The sequence below is a fragment of the Mytilus galloprovincialis genome, chromosome 1 (genome assembly GCF_965363235.1).
Source record: "Mytilus galloprovincialis chromosome 1, xbMytGall1.hap1.1, whole genome shotgun sequence".
NCBI lineage: Eukaryota > Metazoa > Mollusca > Bivalvia > Mytilida > Mytilidae > Mytilus > Mytilus galloprovincialis.
The window spans coordinates 47,433,859-47,460,510 of record NC_134838.1 but is presented as its reverse complement, the minus strand read 5'-3'; the positions used below and the strand labels follow the sequence as shown (position 1 = coordinate 47,460,510).

The following is a 26,652-nucleotide window of genomic DNA, read 5'->3' as shown; positions in this document are numbered from 1 at the left end:
CTCTGGCTATAAATTTAAATTTTTGAATTATGCATAAACTATTGATGGATTGCTTATCGTACGACGCATGTTCCTGTGAAATGTGGGGAACAACATACCAATTATACGTATGATGTCACAATAAAATCCCCCGACAAAAAATGTCTGCAGTCCTAAAAAGTATAGATAATTACTCAAGCAAAAGCAAATACAAACAAGGTTAAAAACACTGTTAAATTGTTTATGAAGATTTTAATAATGACAAATATTTTTCAGAATGATTTATATGAATTTTAATATCCGCAGCTCAAATCCTTTGCACTGTATAACAAATTATCACAGGAATAAATTCAAAACATCCGAACTGATTTTAAAGTTTGACGTTAGAAGATGGACAAAATCTTTCAGTGATAAACACAGATCTTCACTAAGTTGTGTTAAAACCTCTTTTCCCTTATCAGCCTGCCGAGTTTCCTTCTTTAAAGGATCGACTGGTCCAAATTCTTGCTGTGCATAGCTGATTTCATCACTCTGTTTTGATATCTTAACATATTCCCATGTAAAATAGTTTCCCCAATCGTAAGAATAACGTATATTGATATCGCCAATTGATACAGTCTCGTAACGATATATGTCCTCATAATCTTTCCCATCCTCATGAATATGCATAAACGAGAGACCTTTTGGATGTTTATATGTTGTGCTCACTGTGTGTTTTGCGCTGTATTGTCTCCCATAACCATCATCAGTGTGTTCTTTTGTACTTAAAACTTCCAATGACATCCTAAAAATATCACAAGAACACAGGAATGTACAGTAAAAGTTGCATAAGCTCATACACTTTGTGATTAAAGATTTTTCTCCTGGTTATACATGTTTTCAGTATAAGCAGGTTGAATTATTAAACAATATGCATTGCAGGACATGATATATAAGTTCACTTTAGATCGGTTTCCGGTTTACATATGGTTTGGTTTATGCAAGTTTAACTGTATATAAGGTGATTTGATGGATTTATTGAATGCTGTTTACTAATATTAAGTGTCGTATATATATATAAATTGAGAATGGAAATGGGGAATGTGTCAAAGAGACAACAACCCGACCAAATAAAAAACAATAGCAGAGGGTCACCAACAGGTCTTCAATGTAGCGAGAAATTCAGCTGGCCCCTGAACAAATATATACTAGTCCAGTGATAATGAACGCCATACTAATTTCCAAATTGTACACAAGAAACTAAAATTAAAATAATACAAGACTAACAAAGGCCAGAGGCTCCTGACTTGGGACAGGCGCAAAAATGCGGCGGGGTTAAACATGTTTGTGAGATCTCAACCTTCCCCCTATACCTCTAACCAATGTAGAAAAGTAAACGTATAACAATACGCACATTAAAATTCAGTTCAAGAGAAGTCCGAGTCTGATGTCAGAAGATGTAACCAAAGAAAATAAACAAAATGACAATAATACATAAATAACAACAGACTACTAGCAGTGAACTGACATGCCAGCTCCAGACTTCAATTAAACTGACTGAAAGATTATGATTTCATCATATGAACATCAGGCACAATCCTTCCCGTTAGGGGTTTAGTATCATACCATCATAACATATATGAGAAGAACATAACCCGTGTCATGCCAACAACTGTTTTTAGAATAAATGTGTTTAGTTCCGATGCAAAGACCTTATCAGTGACTCAATATTAACGCCAAAATATGCAATCTTTAATGACTTGACAACAGTATCGTAATTATATCCCTTCTTAATAAGTCTATTCAAAGGTTTTGTAAGTTTCTGAGGTGAATACTGACACCTTTGTGCTTTATAAAGAATATTTCCATAAAAAATTGGATGTGAAATACCTGAACGTATTAGAAGTCTGCATGTTGAACTATATTTACGAATGATGCCTTTATACCGATGATAAAATTTAGTAAATGTTTTGACTAGTTTGTGATATCGAAAACCCTGGTGTAATAATTTTTCAGTAATACATAAATTTTTCTCGTTAAAATCTAAAACATTGTTACATACACGAGCGAATCGTACAAGTTGAGATATATAAACACCGTAAGATGGTGACAAGGGAACGTCACCATCTAAAAACGGATAATTAACGATAGGAAATGAAAAATCATCCCTTTTATCATAAATTTTAGTATTCAGCTTTCCATTAGTGATATAGATATCAAGATCGAGAAAAGGGCAGTGGTCATTGTTAGTATTAGCTTTATTTAAAGTAAGTTCAACAGGATAAATTTCATTAATATACATACTGAAGTCGTCATTATAGAAAAACAAATATTGTGATTCGGTAACAATAGTATATACAGAGTTTTTCTAATAACATTCTTCTTATAATTCAATGCTTATTTTAATGAGGGAATGACTGTAATATTGTTTCTGTTTATGAAGAAATAACATAAAAAAATGTGGTGCACACTGAATAACCTGCGAAGCGTGCACCACATTTTTTATGTTATTTTGAATAGACAGAAACAATATTACAGTCATTCCTGATAACCTTATTCTAAATTCCATTTTGGGTCGGAGTAAATCTTGAAAAAACGTAGATGACATCACTATCACATGAAAAAATTATGTCCATGAGCTGATAGACAATCAGCCAATCAGAAACGGGTTACATCCAAAGTTAAAATTATTGAAAAACGTATTCTTGGCAATCAACGTGCGATTGATAATACTATCCTGTTAAAATCTGATATCAATGTTGTACAAAACAACATTGAGAATGTTCGTGTTGTCGTGCTAAGCATATAAGCACTCAAAATTCAAAGTACCGCTAAACAGGAAGCGTGTTTGATCGACTCGTACCAATGATATTGTTAAATATAAATTGCCATTCACAATATGAAGCTTTTTGTCGATTGAGCGCAGCGAATGAGATAAAGCCGTGATATGTACCGACAGTACAATATCAATATGCAGATAACCAAATAATAAATATCCCGCTGTATTTGCGTCTTTTTGGTAGTGTTTCCTTTGTTTTACCCGCAAACCGTAGGATGACCTGATAAGTTCAGGTCGAACTTATCAACGTCGGTTAAAATATTAGGACGTCGTTAACGTTGATATGTCTTGGTTAAAGTGCTAATGACCAGGTCACGTATTTGACGTCACAAATCCTTGAAATGAAATTTTATTAAGGTATCAAAGCACAGCTAGGAGTGTAGTTTCGCATTTTGGCGTAACAATTTTCGTGGTTTAAGCAACATTAACCTGTTCGTTGGTTTTTAAATTCTTTCTAAAGTTTTCTAAAAGAAAAAAATTGAATAATTGAAGCCGTTTAAATTCAAGGTTACAAAATACAATATAGCTTATTCAAAACGTAGGTTCTGCAAGATAGGTTGACTTAAATGAAAGTCGAAATAAGACTGCCATTGAAAATTGATGGTAAGTTGGATAGGGAAAAAGTCTTTGCAACAGGTCATCTACGGAACCCCATAGAGTTGATGCAAAAGGTTCTTTTTAATGTGAAAACAGCGTGGTAGTCACATTAGTCCAATGATGCATCATATTTAACGTCACAATAATGTCCAGGCATGGATGCTGGTGTATTCATACCCTAAAGTTAATATACATAATACTTTAGCGAAGTGGTCATACTACCGGACGTTAGATGTGCCAGAATGATATTTTATTCTGTTTGTCAAAACAAATATTGTGATTCGGTAACAGTAGTATATACAGAGTTTTTCTAATAACATTCTTTTTATAATTCAATGCTTATTTTAATTAGGGAATGACTGTAATATTGTTTCTGTTTATGAAGAAATAACATAAAAAATGTGGTGCACACTGAATAACCTGCGAAGCGTGCACCACATTTTTTATGTTATTTTGAATAGACATAAACAATATTACAGTCATTCCTGATAACCTTATTCTAAATTCCATTTTGGGTCGGAGTAAATCTTGAACAAACGTAGATGACATCACTATCACATGAAAAAAATATGTCCATGAGCTGATAGACAATCAGCCAATCAGAAACGGGTTACATCCAAAGTTAAAATTATTGAAAAACGTATTCTTGGCAATCAACGTGCGATTGATAATACTATCCTGTTAAAATCTGATATCAATGTTGTACAAAACAACATTGAGAATGTTCGTGTTGTCGTGCTAAGCATATAAGCACTCAAAATTCAAAGTACCGTTAAACAGGAAGCGTGTTTGATCGACTCGTACCGATTATATTGTTAAATATCAATTGCCATTCACAATATGAAGCTTTTTGTCGATTGAGCGCAGCGAACGAGATAAAGCCGTGATATGTACCGACAGTACAATATCAATATGCAGATAACCAAATAATAAATATCCCGCTGTATTTGCGTCTTTTTTGTAGTGTTTCCTTTGTTTTACCCGCAAACCGTAGGATGACCTGAAAATTCGGGTCGAACTTATCAACGTCGGTTAAAATATTAGGACGTCGTTAACGTTGATATGTCTTGGTTAAAGTGCTAATGACCAGGTCACGTATTTGACGTCACAAATCCTTGAAATGAAATTTTATTAAGGTATCAAAGCACAGCTAGGAGTGTAGTTCCGCATTTTGGCGTAACAATTTTCGTGGTTTAAGCAACATTAACCTGTTCGTTGGTTTTTAAATTCTTTCTAAAGTTTTCTAAAAGAAAAAAATTGAATAATTGAAGCCGTTTAAATTCAAGGTTACAAAATACAATATAGCTTATTCAAAACGTAGGTTCTGCAAGATAGGTTGACTTAAATGAAAGTCGAAATAAGACTGCCATTGAAAATTGATGGTAAGTTGGATAGGGAAAAAGTCTTTGCAACAGGTCATCTACGGAACCCCATAGAGTTGATGCAAAAGGTTCTTTTTAATGTGAAAACAGCGTGGTAGTCACATTAGTCCAATGATGCATCATATTTAACGTCACAATAATGTCCAGGCGTGGATGCTGGTGTATTCATACCCTAAAGTTAATATACATAATACTTTAGCGAAGTGGTCATACTACCGGACGTTAGATGTGCCAGAATGATATTTTATTCTGTTCGTCAAAACAAATATTGTGATTCGGTAACAATAGTATATACAGAGTTTTTCTAATAACATTCTTTTTATAATTCAATGCTTATTTTAATTAGGGAATGACTGTAATATTGTTTCTGTTTATGAAGAAATAACATAAAAAATGTGGTGCACACTGAATAACCTGCGAAGCGTGCACTACATTTTTTATGTTATTTTGAATAGACATAAACAATATTACAGTCATTCCTGATAACCTTATTCTAAATTCCATTTTGGGTCGGAGTAAATCTTGAAAAAACGTAGATGACATCACTATCACATGAAAAAAATATGTCCATGAGCTGATAGACAATCAGCCAATCAGAAACGGGTTACATCCAAAGTTAAAATTATTGAAAAACGTATTCTTGGCAATCAACGTGCGATTGATAATACTATCCTGTTAAAATCTGATATCAATGTTGTACAAAACAACATTGAGAATGTTCGTGTTGTCGTGCTAAGCATATAAGCACTCAAAATTCAAAGTACCGTTAAACAGGAAGCGTGTTTGATCGACTCGTACCGATTATATTGTTAAATATCAATTGCCATTCACAATATGAAGCTTTTTGTCGATTGAGCGCAGCGAACGAGATAAAGCCGTGATATGTACCGACAGTACAATATCAATATGCAGATAACCAAATAATAAATATCCCGCTGTATTTGCGTCTTTTTTGTAGTGTTTCCTTTGTTTTACCCGCAAACCGTAGGATGACCTGAAAATTCGTGTCGGACTTATCAACGTCGGTTAAAATATTAGGACGTCGTTAACGTTGATATGTCTTGGTTAAAGTGCTAATGACCAGGTCACGTATTTGACGTCACAAATCCTTGAAATGAAATTTTATTAAGGTATCAAAGCACAGCTAGGAGTGTAGTTTCGCATTTTGGCGTAACAATTTTCGTGGTTTAAGCAACATTAACCTGTTCGTTGGTTTTTAAATTCTTTCTAAAGTTTTCTAAAAGAAAAAAATTGAATAATTGAAGCCGTTTAAATTCAAGGTTACAAAATTTGAAAACAACACGTTTAATAATTTCATCCGTCTGCACCACTTTTCTTGATTTAATTTCATCCGGAACGCTCAAAGCCAAATCTTCAAAAGCCGAGGATGTATAAAAATACTGTTTCTGTTTCTTAAACTTCGTTTCACACCATTTTTGAAATAAAGAGATGTGGTAAGATTGGTTACGATACATCTAGTATGCACCAAACACCTAATCCCTGTCTCTGATGTAAACAACAGGTAGTATATAAAATAGTTTTAGAGAAGTCCCATTAAATATTACATCTTCCATGCATTTACTATTTGTATCAATTTCATCAATATTATTGACTGACGTTTTTAAATTGTTGAGTATGAAATTCAATTATAATGCTTAGTTATATGCGTATGTGTGTCTTAATGTAATACAAATTACAGTAAATAATGTTATTCGGAAATTTGAAAAAAAGCTCAAATGTCTAGGTAAATCCTAATATACTTCCCCTTTTTAAAATGCTTTCTCTGAAACAGTATAACTTCATCTAATGTGTATATATAAAAAACGGTAAAAAATTAAAGAACGCAATATATGATGTGTAAATTAGCTTCCGGGTAGAGAGCAAATCAACAAATATGAATAATAAATATTGTTGATACGCACTGCATTTTGAAGAAATAGGTCAAATCTCAAGGCATGATTTTTGTTTATAGAATCTTAAAATATAAAAAGTCTATAAGTGAGAAGCAAGTTTTATTAAGGTTTGATACTGCTATTCTGGTGATCAATAGGATGAACTAAGAAGAAAATAGCGGAGATCTATAAGTTAATATTGCATCGACAAACTCTTAATGATAATACTATTGGCCCTAAATTACAAAGGATAAATATAAAAAAAAAAGATCATATGTCCTTTAAATAAAAAAAACAAAGCATTGAAGAACTGTTTCATATATATATACATGTTTACATAAGGTTTAAGATCAATAGGACATAATGAGTCATTGTACGAGTTATAATCTAACATCTATCTCTCTAATAAGAAACATCAATATTAACCAAAAAAAGTGAGGACGAAAACGAATTAATTAAATAATCAAGTGCTAGACGATTGTAGCCATGGCGTTGTCAGTTTATTTTAGATTTCTGAGTTTGACTGTCCTTTTGGTATCTTTCGTCTCTCTCTTGTAAAAGTAATTTCTAAACTAACACATGTGTCCTCTCAAATTAAATATGTGATTACTTACTTACTTTTCAAAAGAAAAGTAGAAAATAAATTTTGACTGAAAATAAAGTAAAATAAATCCCGATCATTTTTGATTTTTGATTAGTTATATACTAAAACGTATATCCATATTTTAAAAAGGTTGAAAAAGAAACGAATTACAATGCATGGACACATTACAATGCATAGACACATTACAATGCATGGACACTCTTTCATGTATCAGCATTTCGTTTTATTCTAGACCCGATGCCATTTAAATGTCCATTGAAATGACATAAGAAGACTCAAGGCGTTCATATAATCCAAAGAAAACATAAATATAAACATGATAAATGCAAATAGATATCTAGCATGTGCATTTTGGTTTTTCTTGTTAAATTTAATTTCATGTTATAGATAAAACATATGATATGTAGGTGTTAAGATTGCAAATGAGACAACTACCTATGCATCAAAAGCCTTATGCATCAAACGCCTTATCACTTGTCCCTGAAAGCAACTGCTAGCAAATATTCAAAGAATGGATGTTACATCTTCCGTTCAATTACTATTTGTATCAACTTAATCTATATTATAGGCTGGCGTGCTCTTAAATTGTTGAGTATAATATGAGGTAATACTGCGTTGTATAAGGTATATGTGGTTTTAAAGGAAATACTAATTACATGAAAATTAAAATGTATGAATTTAAAAAGAATATCAGAGTTTATCAAGACAAACTTACCTCTTTTGAAATGCTCTCTCTAAAACAGGATTACTTCGTGTTATGTTTAAATTTCTATTTAAAGAACATTTAAAGAACGCAATACATATTCATGATGTGTAAATAAGCTTCCGGGTTAAACACAAATTAACGATATGTGTATTCAATATTGTAGATATGCGTTGTATTTTGAAAACAGAAGTCAAACTTCAAGTCATGAACGAAATATAGAATCTTAAAAGATAAGCAAGAAGCTATTTTCTGCATTTTGTTCGATACTGATCTTTTGGGGATCTATATGATAAATTAGAAAAAAACTGACAGAAATACTAATTACGTAATTTATTTACTTTTTACTATTTGGATTACTTTTTTCAAAGGATCTATCTGTGAAAATACAGAATAATCAATGTCGTTCTTGTTATAAATTTAACAAAATGTTTATGTTATAATTCTGAGGTGCTAGCTAGGTTAAGTAGATAATTTGATATTTAGATATTTAAGAAATCCTCATTGCTCTTCACCTTTGTACTTGTTTAGCATTATAACTATTTCGATATGAGCGTCACTGATGAGTCTTATGTGGACGAAACGCGCGTCTGGCGTACCAAATTATAATCCTGGTACCTTTGATAACTATTTACACCACTGGGTCGATGCCACTGCTGGTGGACGTTTCGTCCCCGAGGATATCACCAGCCCAGTAGTCAACACTTCGGTGTAGACATGAATATCAATAATGTGGTCATTTTTTAAAAAATTTTCTGTTTACAAAACTTTGATTTTTTCGAAAAACTAAGGAGTTTCTTATCCCAGGCATAGATTACCTTAGCCATATTTGGTAAAACGTTTTAGAATTTTGGATCCTCATTGCTCTTGACCTTGGTACTTGTTTGGCATTATAACTATTTCGATATGAGCGTCACTGATGAGTCTTATGTAGACGAAATGCGCGTCTGGCGTACTAAATTATAATCCTGGAACCTTTGTTCAGTATTTTTGCGATTTTACTTTTTGATAACTATAAAGAAACCTGTATCATATAGTTATGCATTTATATAGAATAACAACATTTAATTTGTTGTAATCTTGAAACATTCAAAGTTGTTAGTTTTTGGTTGTATCTGTGATTATGCACGTGTTTGTAAGTGTTTTGTTTTAAATATCAATACAAGCATAATGGTCATGTAAATGAATAAACAACAGCCATTGTAAAACAAGTTTAAATAAAATATCGTGAAACAATTTGTCAGTAAATTTTATCAATGAAAGTTAAAGTGAGGGTAAATGTAATTAAAGAACCTTTGTGAGCGCGCTGACGTACCCAACGTCCACACATTGGCACTGGAGTTAAAAAATAACTGTAAGAAAAAGAAAATTGAATCATAATTTCCTGTCGACATGCACATCTACATAGTATGTCCTTATTATCTACAAAGTTTCATGAAATTATGTTGTGTGGTTTGAGAAGAGTTGCAATGACAACCTGTTGCAGTTGTATATTGAAGCAAATAGTTTCAAAGGGGCGTAACTCCTAAAAAAATTGAATCGTACATAGCCGTCAATATACACATCTGCATAGTATGTCCTTATTATCTAAAAAGGTTTCATGAAATTCTGTTGCGTGATTTGAGAGGAGTTGCGATGACAAACGGTTGTAGTAGTATATTGAAGCAAATAAATTCAAAGGGACATAACTCCTAGAAAAAAATGAATCTTACATTCTTGTCGATATGCACATCTACAAAGTATGTCCGTATTATCTAAAAAGGTTTCATGAAATTCTGTTTTGTGGTTTGAGAGGAGTTGCGATGAGAAACTGTTGCAGTAGTATATTGAAGCAGATAAATTCAAAGGGGCATAACTTCTAGAAAAAAAAGAATAGCAATTTCCTGTCGATATGCACATCTACATAGTATGTCCTTATCATCTAAAATGGTTTCATGAAATTCTGTTGTGTTGTTTGAGAGGAGTTGCGATGACAAGAAACAGGACTGACGGATTGACGGACGGACGGACGGACGGACAGTCAGACAGACAGACAGACAGACGGACGGACGGGTCAAAAACATTATTACTACGTTGCGTGGGGTATACTTAAAATTATGTGAGAATGACTCGTTTGTATGGCATGACCTTCAACGGAAAAGCTCGAGATATAAAAATTACCAAAAGGAGACTCTTGAAAAACAAGCATTTGCAATCAATACAAAAGATTTAAAAAAAATATATATAAACTTTTAAAAGCATACAAACCCCGAAAAGACTTTAAAACCGTCGAAGTCATATAGATTAACGACCTAATACTTTGTACAATTTTACAAATTCATTTATTTTCCTAGAATATTCACACCATCATGTATCATTTATATTAGTTTATCACGTGACACCAATAACCAAGTAAATTGGCTACTCATCAGATTATACCTCAAGAAAATGAGAAAATAATTATTAATAATTGATATTTATATGAAGATAAACACTCAAGTATAAGCTCATGTAGTTTTATTCCAAATGATTATGACGTCTGGCAAGGCTTTTTTTTAATTCTAATTTTTAATATACGGGACGCCTTCTACGACGCCATAACGATGAAGCCATTTTTCACGTCTGGTAAGGTATAATCCGTCAACAATTGTAAAAAAAAACGAAGCATAGAATATGATTGAGCTAATATGCAAAACGCATGTGATGGATTAATGCATTACACTTACATGGCAATATTGTACAATGTAGGTTACTGTGAAAAGTTAGTCGTTGAAACATACCACTTGTACGTACAATGTGCTTATAAAATCCCCCTCTAAAACTATAAAATGTAGCAGTCCTTACAAAAAATTTAGTTTACTCAAGCGAAAGCAAATACTGTGGATTGATAATTTTTCAGTGGAATCCAAAATTCGTGGATATCATCGGTATATGTGAACCAGGGTTCAAATGTTCAACGAATGACTTATTTTCTATACACTTTGTATACTGCAGATATTGGGAAAAACACTAACTCCATTTCACACGAAAATCCAAGTTTTCAGCAATCTACGAAAATCAATACCCATGTGAAATAAATCAACAGTACTCAAATCACAATACTGGCAAAGAATATATATTATTGTATAGCAATATAATATTCCCCACAGAAAGTAACCAAAAGTTAGCGTGCAATAAATTCTAATATTGCACTAGTGCAATAAATCTTCAAAATTCATGACGTCATCAACGACAAAATCTTAGTTTAAACAAGTTTTTCCTTTCAAATATTATATTGCTATACAATAAAAGGGTTATTGCATGAATATTGGGGAATATTGTCCCTCGTAGAACATATATTGCACTCGCAAGCTCGTGCAATATAAAGTTCTACTCGGGACAATATTCCCCAATATTCATGCAATAACCCTATATTATGATTTTAAAAATGACAAATATATTTCAGAATAACTGTATATGCATATTTATTTCCACAACGCAAATACTTTTCAATATATTAAAATCTTCGCAGAAATAAACTCAGAACATCCGAATTGACTTTGCAGTTTGACGTAAGTATTTGCATAAAATCTTTAAGGGATAAATCAAGATCTTCACTTAGTTGTGTTAAAATCTCATTTGCCTTACTACATTGTCGAGCTTCCTTCTTCAAAGGATCGACTGCTCCAAATTCTCTATTTGCACAGCTTATTTCCTCGCCTTGTTTTGATATCACAATACTCTCCATTATAAAATAGTTTCCCCAATCATAAGAATATTTGATTTCAATATCGCCAATAGATACAATCTCATGATGATATTGGTCCTCATAGTCTTTCCAGTCCTCATGAATATGCATAAACTTGATACCCTTTGGGTGTTTATATTCTGTCCTCACTTTGTGTTTTGCGTGGTAATCTATCCCATGACCTTCATCAGTGTGTTCCTCTGTACTTAAAACTTCCAATGACATCCTAAATATTTCAAAAGAAAACATGAAGGTACAGTGAAAGTTGCATTAGTTTATTGCCTTAGGGATTTAAGATTTTTCTTCTGTTTATAAATATTTTCAGTACAAATAGGTTGAAATAAGTTAAATTAAGATCGGTTTCCGGTTTACATATGGTTTGGTTGATGCAAGTATAACTGCATATAACGTGATTTGTTACAGTTATTGAATGTTCAGTGTCCTATGTATGTTGCTTATTCAATACGTATTTTCTACAAGATAGGTCGAACTAAATGAAAGGCGAAATTGGACTGCCATTGGAAAAGGATGGTAAGTTGGATAGGGACAAAAAAGTCGTTTTCCCAACAGGTCATCTACGCACAGATGAGGCAAAATGTTCTTTCATGTGAAAACAGCGTGTTTGTCACGTTAGTCCAACGATGCATCAGATTTAACGTCACAATTGCATCTAGACGTGGATGTGTGTTTATACATACCGCAAAGCTATACATAATTCTTTAAAAAAAAATGGTTATACTGTCAGACGATAGACGCGCAGAAACAGAATTTTCTATTTCCACAACAAATACTGCGATTTGATAACGGAGTATATAAAGAATTTTTTAATCGTATTTTTTTTTAATACTTTCAATTCTTATTATAATGAAAAAATATATAGGTCACCATTCGACAATTAGAAAAATAGCCACAATCAATTTAAAAACTGAAATTAATACCAAACAACAAACAAGAATGTACATGTTGTTGTGCTAAGCATAACATCACTTAAAATACAAAATAGCGCAAAACAGGAAACGTGTTTGATCGACACGTGTTACTAGGCATCACTCCAAAGCTGCTGAAATCATTTTTTTAGTAGTACTAGAGAAAAGTGTGACGAAAAATATACGTTCATTTTAACATACTTGAATATTTAAATATCGGCAATCATGAAGAAGGTGTATAACACAGATACGTAAAATGATCAGATGTAATATAGTCAAGCAGCTACTATTCAAAAATACTGCGTTCAACTTGTGTAAGTTTTAATCAAAAATATGAATTACAGTATACGTAATAATAATTATTTATAAATGTTAAAGAAAGCTAAAATGCCTCAGTATATAATAACAAACTTACTTCTTTTATAATGATTCCTTTAAAAACAGGATTACTTCATGTAATGTGTATACTTATAGGACGGTGAAAATTTAAAGAACGTAATAGATGAGATGTAAATAAACTTCCGGGTTGAGAACAAAGCAATAATCATGAATAATATGAACAATCAATATTGTTGATATGCGTTGTATTTTGAAGAAAAAAGTCGAATGTCAAGGAATGACTTTTTTTTATAGAAATTCAAGATATCAAAGTCCCAAAATATAAGGGAGAAGCAACTTTTCTTCTTCGGTTTGATACTGATCTTTTAAAGATCCATAAGATGAATTAATAAAAAACTGACAAAGATACTAACTTATTTGTCTATCGCATCGAACCGTTCTTAAGAGTGATATACTATGGGACTTAGATATAAAAATGATAAATATAAATTAAAAGAAGATCAAATGTCCTTTGAATAAAATAGTTATCAAAGGTACCAGGATTATAATTTAGTACGCCAGACTCACGTTTCGTCTACATAAGACTCATCCGTGACGCTCATATCAAAATAAAAAATATACAATGTATGAAAGAAATGTTGCATATGTATATTGTTAGATAACGTTCATACAGGATCCATTATTAGAAGATATATTTGTAATTATTAAGAGTATTTTTTTAATTCTTCACATTGAAAAGTTGTGATGCATTGAACAAGTTACAATCTAATTTTTGACTTTTCAAATGAATTGCATTCTTTGAGTGTAAAAGGTTTATTATGGGAAAAAACTATATATATAGGTCACCATTCGACAATTAGAAAAAACGCATACCAAATGCAAAACATCAACGGCATCATCATATAAGCTTTAAAAAACCCAATAATAAACGAAAATAAATAGGGCAGACACAAACCAATAACAACCACTTAGTTATAGTCTCCTGGTATAAGCAATTCACGTTAAGATCGCATGGTTTTATCAATAGTACCATATGTGTCATTGAACGAATTAAAAATGAAATACGTATCTCTCTTATGACAAACACAACCTAATATTGATGGTAAAACAAATTAACTATTATATGTACAACACAATAGTGTTAGATGATTGAAATCTTAAACTGACACAAGTTAAATTAATATATTTTGTCCTTTGATTAACGAAATATATATTATAAAATACTTTTCATGAAAGATTTAGCAACACAACTTTTGAATGAAAACTAAGATTAATAAAATCTTGATACATCTTTAAAGGGGCATTATGATCTGTCAAATTCATGATCTCCGATTTGACCTTATCATATATATTTTTTATTATGTACTTTAACGTTTATCCAAATTACCAAAACAAACCCAGATGAATCATTTAACAATACATGGGCTCCCTATAATTGATCAGCATTTCGTACCTATTTTTGACATCCGCCATCAAACTATTCATCGATATGAATCCGAAGACTGTCGACGATTTAACTCGACATGAACAGAAATAGAAATAGATGGTTAGCACGTTAAATAAGACTTTTCTAGGTATGTTCGATTTTGATGCTATAGGCCAAATATATATTATAAATAAATCATTGTTAAGCTATATAAGAATAATTATTTGTTGATCCGTCAACGAAATGGTTGTTCCCGATGGCTTGTTTGTTTCATTATCTAATGCTGACATTATTATTATTTTTTAGTGAATATACCACATTATGAACACAAAGACAATCTTTCCACTAAAAGTCAGATTAAAATGTTTCATGCATACGGATTCAAATGAGTTGATTTACTGACTATCAAGATTCGATATACCGTATTAAAAATATCCAAAATATAAAATAAACAAACTCCAAAAAGACATTAAAACAGTCGAAAAAATCAAATATCAAATCAATAGGGAGTAAATAAAGGTAACAGTAGTATACCACTGTTCGAACACCCGTATAACTTGTTTATTTAACTGGAATATTAACAAACAGAATATATCATTTATACGAAGCCAGTAATCAAACAATGGATAGTCTGAGTGAATGAGAAAATCAGGATATACTACATAGATTTACATAAAAAATAACTAAGTTTCTTTCATATTGTCAGTGTATTTGGAACATTACATAGAACTTTGAAAAAACTTATTTACAAAACATATTTTGTTAAGACAAAGGCTAAAGATATCTTTACCTAAGTGATTTTTTAAATTTCATAGGCAGATATATTTTTTTCAGCGAGTTTTTCATGAGAATAGAATCAACCACTCGAAGGTATCGAAGGTATTGGTGAAAGATTTGTGTGTTTTACAAAAAGAAATTGATCAATTCACGTTCTTATCCGAACAAACTGTGTATATATTTGACTGATATAAGTCCAGAGTATCTCATTCAATCTCAATATTAACTTAACACAGTGTTCATATAATGAAAGGTTCCTGTCAATTATTGTAAAACGTGGAAAAAGAAAATCTCAAACAATTTGTGAAACATATTTTGAAATTGTAGTTTATAGCGTAAGGTGAAATTTTCTACTTCTTTTTGGTTCCGGATACAAAGTTTAACATAACATTAGATGTACATGTTCATGGTTTTTGGTTTTTCTAACATCAACAGACACGCATATGCGATATAGGCCTGGTTTAAACATTACATGATACGATAAGAAATAAGGTTGTCCCCTGTAAATTGTACTAAATCGATAGGCCGAAAAATAAATAACACAAATACAGAACTCTAAGGCAAACGTATAAAGAGGAAGTCCATAAAAACTGATAAAATCAAACGCTTACAACCGAACAAACGGAAACAACTGCCATATTCCTGACTTGGTACAGGCATTTTCCGAGCTGTATTTTTCACGTTCGATTAGAAAAGGTATATAAACTGTTTGCAAGGAGACTTGCCACTGTACCCGGACATAATATTCTGACTTTGAGTCATTGTTTTGTTATTATACTTTACTTTGATGTGCCAGGTTAATATGAGGGAGACAATCTACTCTATCCCGGATAAACTTGTTTTTAATGTCATTCTCGATGATTTCAAAGACAATATCAGTAATTCAAAAGGCAGTTCTAAACTTCTTAATTTTTGCCTCAGGTCTTTTTCATAGACTATGTGTGTTACATTTCTATTGATTGATAAGCTGTTATGTACATGAGGTTATAGTTTGTTACTTTAAATTGATATTGAAAAGACACCAATGACAACACACTCAGTAAATAAATTTAATAAAACATGGCTGAGAGGGTGAAAACGCTGGTTGTTACCCCTCGAAGAAGCATTGTTAACCTTGGATTCGACTCAGTTACGATCATTCTATCACTTTTTCAGCTAAATGCTTTGTTTTTATACTTTTATATGCCATAGTGCCGCGTGTTAAGCCTAATCAATATTATAACCAATGGTTGGTACAACGTGTTATTAAACGATATGAGCAAATAAGCCCTTATACGGATTAATCAGCATGTGCAATATTGATGACGTTGCCCTGTCGATATAAATCAAGAATTAATATTGCATTTCGGACAGGGCCAAAACGGAAAAAAGCCGTACTGGCCTATGACTGGACGCTCACTTCCGGTTTCAATTTTCTTACGCCTTTCCTACCTTGGACGTATCGTAATGCATAAACAAATATTTATATTATATATTTTAACTTAATATCATAAAATAAAAAGTTTAATAATGTTCAGTGTTTTGTAACGTCTTACAACCTTGAAAAGGCAATATTTCACAGCCTTTTCGAGTACGACTTTCGATTATTGACGCTGTGTTTCATTTCCGTTGAACAATCATTAGAACACAGAAGATCCAAGAGTAAGAATACATAAACTGTCTGATTTAATTCTTTCCAGCTACTTGATATTTGTTAGATAAAATGAATGGTAAAAGCATGATAATAAGTACTTAGACGAGAAATCAGAAATGACACATGACGATTTTGACAAAAAATCCATGCACATGGACAAAATCAGATATAAAATTCTGTATCTTCTTCACGGTAAGTTTCTTAAATTTTTCTACTTAAAAGAATTAAAATAATTTAATACAAGCGTTATGAACTGGCTGTTTCTGTATTGGCCCTGTTATAGAATCTCGATCAGCTGTATTGGCTCTCGACTCTTCTAGTCTCGGGTCCAATACAGCTAACCTCGAATCTATAACATGGCCAATACAGAAACAGCCAATGAATAACGCTATACTATAAAATTAAAGGAGTAGGTCCAGTAAATTATTGAGCAACACGAAACCCCTAGAGGATAATATGTTATGTCCTCGGTTTAATCTAGCATATCCTGCTCCGCATGTGACACTTGTAGTCCGACTCCTATTAAATTCGATGTTAAAATTAATATCAGTTTAAGAAATAGCAAATTGGTCATGGACTTTTCTAAATTCTTAAAAAGCAAAAACAACAACAACAACAACAACATGGAGAACTAAAGCATACAAAGTATGCAAAAAATGCAATATTTGGGCATGCGATATAGGATAAGTAATATTATTATACCTTATATATATTTATATAATCAATTCTGTTGGGTTACACATTATCACGTGACATGCAATAATTGAGTAAATTTTCGTTTAATTGCAAGAAAGGACAAATAAACCTAAAACTTTACACCAGCGGTGGTTATTTTCCGCCGAATAACCTTTCGTTTCTTGATTTGTACAAGAGTTATCTCCCATGAAAATGACGTCACAGACATAAGTAAACAAATTTTGCAACGTTCACGTTGCAGGTAGCCAATCGAGTTACGAGGCCACAATGCTTTGAACATGCATCTAGCCTTGATGATATCACTAATAAACGGTCCTTTTTGGGGCCTTCAATATTTAACAAAAAGATTCTACTTTTGTTGTTCCTTTTAAAATTCAAAGACACAAATTTAATTCCGAACGTTAACCCTCTTGCTGCCAGAGGAACACATATGTCCATGTTATAATTTATGCAAGCTTCTCGTCATTGCTGTCCCAAGATTAAACAGAATAACATCTTTCTTCAATGGGTTCCAAATATCACTCTTGCTGCTGGAGGGACACACAATTTTATATCCGTACTTTTAATTCATACAAGCACCTGTTCATTACTGTATTTCTTTCTTATAAAACACAAAAGATGATACAGTGTATTGATTTTTTGATTTGGGTCTCCAATGTTACGTCATCTAGTCTTGACGTCATATATCGGATGACATAATAGCCGGCCCTTGTGACCTCACATACGTCTAACTTCTTTAGCTAGAATGATGTCTCAGCAAAATGATGACATTAATTACAATAAAGAAGATGAATCTGATATCAGTGAAAATGAAAGGGGAATGGAGACCGACGAGGATGGGGATGAGGCAGATGACATTTCTCATGGTCCATGGATATGTATACCGACGGATGAGACTTATGTTATGCCTGTAATTCTAAACGCTTTTGTACAGGAACCTGCACCTCAAAATCGCCCAGCTGTCACCGCCCGATCATTTGATTATTTTGAATACTTCACAGTGGATAATGAAAACGATACAAACTTACTAGATATTTTGGTATCTGAAACAAATAGATATGCCACACAAACTTTGCAAACAAACCAACAGCATTTATCTGCTTATTCTAGGATGCATCACTGGTTACCAACTGACCGCGTGCGGAAATGAGAGCATTTGTTGGACTTATGATGACAATGGGGATGATGAAAAAAACAACCATCGAATCCTACTGGAATAAGTCGGGAGACAATTACCTCTATCACTCACCATCATTCGCACAGATTTTCAGCAGAAACAGATTCCAATATATTTTACGTTTTCTACACAGCAATTGTAACAGAACTGCTATTCCAAGGGGTTCTCCAGGTTATGACCCAGGACACAAAATTAGACCAATCTTTGATATCTTAAATAACACTTTTCATACAAAATACAATCTTGCAAGAGATCTTACAGTTGACGAGTACATGGTTGGATTTCAGGGAAGAAACAACTACATGCCTGGGAAAAAATCGCATCGATGGGGGGATACATGTATATAAATGTCTGGTAAATTAGACTTTTAATTATAATTACTCACATAAATAAGTTATATGTTAACTTAGTTCATAATGTTTCTGAGCGAATAGTTATAAATCATATTGTTAAGAATTAACTATAGTTTATCAAAAATAAGTTAATAGGTCAGCTGGTGTCACTTGTCATTGCGGTCATTCATATTTTAATCCACTGATTATGCATTAAATATTTTTTTTCAGAAGTTGCCATTTTTGTATGAATATTATGATGTATCGCTAATTCTTAAACACATTATAGGTAAACAAATAGAGTTCGTAGAGCTGTAAATGGTCTAGGATATACTGTAGTCACTGACTTATCCTCCAAACATCGCGATAAAAATCATCATCTTGTACTGGACAACGCATTTACAAGTCCTAGGCTACTTTATGCCGGGATCTGTATACTCACAATATTTACAACACGGGTACTGTCCGGACACACAGAAAAGGGATGCCTCGATCTTTTAAGACAACTAGAGTTGTAAAAGGGGAAAGAATAGCAAGACAGCAACATGAGCAAGGACCCATAATGGCCATGAAGTACGGAGACAGGAAAGAAGTCACATTCTTATCAAAACATTTGAAGGACCTAGGGAAAATATTTTCTTCTGAATGCATGTATAGCCATTTAACACGCATGTTCATTGATCAACTGGGCCTTGCGTCAACAAATTACAAGCCTTCCGTCAACAAATTAACAGGCCTTCCGTCAACATATTAAACAAAACAAAACTTTCTTTGGTCATCGAAATATTTTCAGCTACCTAAAGATAATCAATTAAGTCATGAATGTAGGTGAAATTAAAAATTCTACAATGACAAAGAGAAAGATAATTTCGTATATATATATATATCATAACAAATATGTTTCAAAACATTAATCAGTTATTCATTCAGATCAGTTAATTATATAAATTTTTTTGAATAAAAATGTTACCACAAATATTGATTTCAAGATCAATAACACCATTCCCTTTTCAACAGTTTAAAAATAACTGAAAACAGCAAAGGTGTGGAGAGACATGTTCCAAAAGTAGTAGATATATACAACAGAAAAATGAGTGGTGTGGACCTTGTTAATCAACATATTCAAGTTTATTCGGACTTTAGATCTGTGAAACTTTGGAAAAAGTTTTTGATAAACACGAAATTGATAGTAGTATTTACGTGTGCATTTAAGTCCTCTTGCCGTGTATATGCACAGCAGACATCGTTTATTTTTTTCTTTGGCTTTTCAGTAATCAGCTTCTTTACATAAATAAATTTAACAGCTATAACATGTATAAAGTTAATTGAGGTTTGATGAGTTTAGGTTATGAATTTAGTTTGATTCAATTTTCTTATGACGTTTTGAACTTGTTGTTATCTATGTATACAAAAGTTAGAAAAAACGTTTTTTATTGTTTCTAAAAAAAAACCGTGACAGTTTTCGTTTCTCCGGGAAGTAATTGGTCATCTTGTAATTTTATTTCATAGGAAACGCATATATGTATTGTACCAGAGGAACCGACGACTACTCCCTAAGATGACAAGGATGGAATTCTATTCCCAAATTTATCACCAGTTGATCGGAGATTTGCCAGTCACAAGAATATTCCACGAGGGCCATACAATGGAAGCCGCCGACTGGTTGAAAGATACTTCATTGTAAATTTGCCAGGTAATGATGATCATACATGTTTTTTTGTAAAAACTAAAATAGATAAAAAAAATAAGTATTCATAGTTTTAATCTGGACTGTCCCTTATTTACAAAAGCAAAATAAATGAGCAGATGAAGTGAATACTAAAAAAAATATTATTCTAAAATGAAATAATAAAGAGCTGCGCTATAAGCGCATGATACGCCCTCTGCCCTTTTAGCTTGTCTTTATGCTTTAAATGATTTTTCAACGAATACATTTCTTTGGCCGTTTCCGACATTTTTTTCAAAAAGAAAAATTCTACAACTTTACAACATCAAATCAGAAATTATATAAAAAACAAAAGGGTACTTAGTTCAATAGATATTAACAAGTCAGCATAGTTTCATTTCAGCATTTTTGATTTATTATCCGAAAAACTAGAAAAAAACCTCATTTTTTTTAAGAACAAGACTGCATAACACCAAAAAATGTAAAATCTGAAATTGATACAAATCAAAACGGATCTTTCATCAATAGATATAAACAATTCACCAAAGTTTCATAAAAATTGGTGAAAGTGTTTTTGAGTTATTGTTATTGTCCAAAAACTGAAAAAAATCCCCCTTTTTTAAGTATAAAAAATCATAACTGAAAAACGTAAAATCTGAAATTTATTCAAATTGAAAGGTAGCTTAAGTCAACAGATATAAACAATTCACCAAAGTTTCATAAAATTTTGTGAAAGTGTTTATGAGTGATTGTCCGAAAACTGGAAAATCCCCCCTTTTTTAAGCATAAAAATTCATAACACGGAAACGTAAAATCTGAAATTTATAAAAATCGAAAGGAAGCATATGTCAATAGATAAAAACAATTCACCAAAGTTTCATTAAAGTTGATGGAAGCATTTTTGAGTTATTGTCCGAAAACTGTAAAAACCCTCTTTTTTTAAGGATAACACCTCATAACATGGAAACGAAAAATCTGAAATTTATAAAAATCAAAAGGGAGCTTACGTCAATAGATATAAACAATTCAACAAAGTTTCATAAAAGTTGGTTGAAGCGTTTTTTAGTAATTGTCCGAAGTGTGGACAACGGACGGACAGACGGATGGACAACGATATACTATAATACTTCCCGTCTTAGACGGGCGTATAAAAACGACATAATTTATGTACAGAATTGCAATAATTGTTAATTTACAAAAAAAAAATAATGGATAAAATTTTACCATTTTTTCATTAATTTGATATATAAATGAATTAAAAAAAAATGATATCTTCATTTATTGTAGGAAAATCACGGCGTCCATGTCATGTGTGTTCTAGACAGACACCCAGTGGAAGGAATGAAAAGAAGTCACGAGTCCGTACATGGTGTCCGGAATGTAACGTCTGGGATATTCTTTCTGCATTTATCATAAAATTTTGCAACCCATCGACGCGGCATTCATGAGGAATAAATAATAATAATAATAATTGATTTTCTTATTGTATCATATATTAATTGGTATAAAAATCAATATTGTACCGGGCCATTCATTATGGCAAATGAGACAGACATACGACTTACAATTTATACATTTCTCCCACACAAAAAAATAAACTTGCCATGATTTCTAAAACAAATAAGAGGAAACATTTTTGTTGATCCTATATTTATCTGAGAGAGAAACTTATAAAACTAAAAGGGTAACGTTAGAGCGACAGAAGTCGGATTACACAAGATATCTTCCTTTATGAAGGTATATACAGATGTGCCGCTGAAATGGTCCCCTTTTTTGACACATCAAATATATCAATGGGTTGCATTTCACCAAGGTAATATGTCAATGGGTCAATAATTTTCTTCTTTCTATTATATTTTTGTATAAATTGTGATTTATCGTTTAAAATCGAGCCAAGATGTAAAAAAAGTAATATGTGATAACTGTGAAATGTATGATTGGGAAATGGGGGGGGGGGGGGGGTTTAATCCCAGCTGCACATCTGTAACCCAAAACCTATGTTGAGACCCCCGTGAGTAAGGTATGTGCTTCAAATGGTTCCAAAGGCCCTGCCACTGGTAATTCGGTATAATTAAACAATTGTGGCACTTTAGAAGCGATGAATATCCAAAATAATCAACCATAAAAAATTATTTCCCTTCAGGCTGCGCCCTCAGTGAAATAACCTTCTCGTGTTGATAATTTTTGGATATTCAACTTTTCAACGGGCCATAATTGTATTTTATCCTGCAATCAGCCAACTATTGTACAAATAATGGTTACACAATTAAATTTTTGCTTTATTTGTACTTGTACTTGTACAAATAAAGTCTCCTGTTACCCAGCTTTCATGTTGAGCAATTTTTTTTTGAGTATTTTTTTTCAGAACTAGTTCATTTTGGTATCCTCTTCGTGGTCCGCGTTTGAACTATGTCGATTTCTTTGAAAGATTAGAGACACTGATTTAGATTTAATAACTAAAGTTTCAAGCGTTAAGAGTAAATTTGAGGATAAAAACAAAATATGTATATTGTCGGAAAACATATTCATCGCTTCTAAAGTGCCACAATTGTTTAATTATACCGACTTACCAGTGGCAGGGCCTTTGGAACCATTATATTTTCCGACAATGTACATATATTGTATATAATAGCCTTTTCAATAGTCGTCTGGCGCGAAAAGGACGATAACTCAATTTTAGAATTTAATATTTTTGGAGACGGTCAATTTCCGGAATTCTGATTGATCATCCCGATTTTTTCTTTGGCCGTTGACAACAGAATTATTGCTACATTCTTTGACAATAAGGTATATTTAACAAGGCAGTATTATCAATTTATTATCGTGGTATCAATATATGTTAGAAATGTTAGATACCTGAATTATTTGTAACTTTGGCAAGGACAATTCATCACGTCCCCTGAAAACATGATTTTGTAAAATATCACTTATCGGCATCTCCAGGCGGCAAGCCAGATTAATTTCCTGATGATCTTTACTACAGCATTCTGATTGTTATTAATTGCTACATATTACCGCTTTTTTGTAAATCGATGTTTGTTTACATTATCAACAAATGTGAGCAACATTCTAGGACGAGTTGTCGTTCGTGGTGTATAGTTTGTTCCAAACCATTGTTTGTTTCTGGTACAGGTTGGCAGTTGTTTATCAACAATAAAGTTGTTGCAACATAAACACATGTTATTTTCAGTGTGTATGTGTGTTATTTCTTTCTTTCTAATTAGTTATGATTGTTTATAAAAACAAAATGTTTTTAAATTCATTTGGAAGACAGGATTGTCATGTAATTGTTATTTCCCTTGTTTAAAAATAGAAATTGCGTGTTTCTATATTTAACGATTTGCATGACACTATTTAGTACATATTTGTTAAATAATATAGATATTGCTGTTTTGAATTCATTGTTAAAGAGAATTATATATGTTCTAAAATTCAATATTTGCATCGTTGCTTATCATTTATAACCTTTGTTGAAAGACTTAATCATTTTAGATAAGTTGTTTGAAAATATTGTTGGTTACAAACTTCCACCTGTTGTTTGATTAAAAGCAGTCAATGGCGCTTTTCAAGGACTGCCAACGCTAATACTGTATATGGTTGGTAACAACATTGAATGATTGAGATGTTTATGAACTGACATTCAGTCTGACCATAGGAAGCTGTGCTTTGCCGGATGCGTGCTAAATTATTGGAGTCATTCAATGCTACATTTCTCTACTTTAGATCTTCATAATAAAAATTGTACTTATTGATCAAAACTATTTTTTGTTTTCATTTATTTTATTTAGATACCGCTATCACATTCGGCATCCATCGTATTTTTATTTATCAGTTGTCAAATTAGACCAATCTGTGGTCTGCATCCCCTGCATAATTGATCCTTTTACATAATGTCAGACCCCACTCCTTTATTTCTGTAATGGCTTTCAGTTATTTGGTGGACACAGGGAATTGATTCCCAGTTCCCTCCCCAAACTCCTACTTCACTCCATATTCTGTTCCTCTGCACTCTTATTTTTTCATCAACAAGAATTATCCCTGTTTTATCAAACTTTTCTCACGATTAAGACCACCCTGCCTCAAGCTTTCATCCATCAAATTCTCATTTCTAGTCCTCTTATTCCACAGTTCCCATAATTATGTCCAACCCCTTTAAAGTGTCACAATGACTCGCACCCATTAACAACCCATGCACCATTCGACAAATTATATTAAACAACCTGATTTGTCTCCTATATGCAAAAATTACGAGTCAGGTTTTTTTGCTTTAATATAAATGGCCATTTTTTTCACACATCTCGTTTTTGAACTCCCATTCGTATTTGTGACTATCAACTACATGGCATCAATGCACACAATTCAAACTATCTTTTCACAAAACCACGAAAATTGCATAGCAAATACATTCTCAGGGTTTTTTATAAAGTTTACTTTGCGAGTACAAAGTGAGGAATTAATTATAAAACAATTTGGTAAAGCAAAATAAATATCTAAAAGATGTTTTAAAAATAGACTATAGTGGATGAGCTACCCTTTCGTGTAACAAGATTTATCTCTCCTGGGATTTAAACACATTGAGATTGAGATTGAATTGTTTCCCTTTGATAACAACCAGATCCAAAGCAAGATTGTTTGTTTGATGATTTTTAATTGATTAACAATATTTTGATAAAGAAAAAGGATAATACTTTCCATTTCAAGGTCTCACAAAGGCTTTTTCACCTTCTATTCTAATTTTACATTAAAAACCCAAATTTAGATGAAAAGGCTATATATAACCGTCTTGCTGTCAGATGTTTTTCAGGGTTGCATTTCATATGCCAGAAAATACGACTGCTCGACGTTTGTGACATGACATGTCAAACAATGACGTCATTCGATATAAGACGTCATGCCGTAATGACCGTTACATTTGAGAGCCATTGTAGAAACATATTACACTTTTTAATTTTCGGTCTTTTATTTCAGTCGGAAAGCTGACCCCGGTTTGACCCCATTTCTTAAAGCAACAATGGACGTCATGTGATTACCATATATGGGCATTGTTTTACCAAAAAAAGTGAAGCCCGTTTTTTGGAATTTGTAGTTTTGTGCATGAATTAAAACTAACTTCCTTTTAAGTGAATATTCTTGAGTATATAAGGAATATATTACTCAACTCAATTATGGATTAAACTCATTTTTTTCTCTCAAAATGTGTCTTCAAAGTCAAGGTGTTGACGAAAACAATTGGTCACAGAAAATTAAAATCGTAATTTTCTTTCTTAACTTCTCGGGAAGCTATGCTGAATTTAAATTATGTTATGTAACATAACTTGGACTATGATATGTCAAATTTGTGCCACGTGATACGCTTAGATACGCAAATGTGCCACTTCGATGTGTCGATATCTGACGAAGCGGGGCCGACGGTAATTCACGAGTTACGTCCCTTTGTTTGACACTATCATGAACAAACTATTGTTATATCAAGCACCATATACTGTTATTTACATGTGGATATTATTAAAATAATCTAATTAAATATATTTTGATACTGTAAACATGTGCAAAAAAATTAGAGAAACACATTTCATCACTTTTCAGAACTCAGTCACAGTGAAATAGGCCCTATGTGTCCCTATGTGCCATAATAGGGATACTAATTTAATATTAATTTAACATTCCAAGAGTTAATTTAATATTCATGTTTTGGTAAGTTTTTTTTACTGCTGTAACCAAATTATTTTAACACAGAAATAAATTTCTACTCAATTAAAAACAAGGGGTAGTCAAAATATTCAAAGTATTCTGAATGTAAAATCTTCATTATTTAAAAAAAAAAAAGGAAATTAGTTTGCAATCCTTGTATGAACAAACTAAATATAACAATAAATGTTGTCTCATTGATTTCATGCAAGTTAGTTCTAATGAATGGAATCAAATTATCAAAAACCTCACTAAGCCAATAAATAAATGGTGCTAATCATGAACTTGAAAATAAATAAGAACAAAAAAGA

At 32.2% G+C, this 26,652-nt stretch overlaps 1 protein-coding gene across 2 annotated transcripts in view; it reads right to left on the bottom strand.

Moving 5' to 3' along the window:
- Positions 1-206: 206 nt before the first annotated feature.
- The window catches only part of LOC143076212 (angiopoietin-4-like), a 61,735-nt gene continuing 35,289 nt past the window's right edge, over positions 207-26,652 (bottom strand). Inside the window, exons 1-3 of one of the 2 annotated variants that reach the window (XR_012978568.1) lie at positions 13,023-13,121; positions 7,988-11,907; positions 207-763 (exon numbers count right to left, since the gene is read on the bottom strand). Coding sequence is in view for 1 of the 2 variants with exons in the window: in XM_076251925.1 (XP_076108040.1) it covers positions 11,888-11,907 (20 nt within the window). In the remaining variant the exon portion in view is untranslated. Of the gene's footprint in view, positions 764-7,987; positions 11,908-13,022; positions 13,122-26,652 lie in introns of those variants that run through there. The other variant, XM_076251925.1, reaches the window with a different exon arrangement.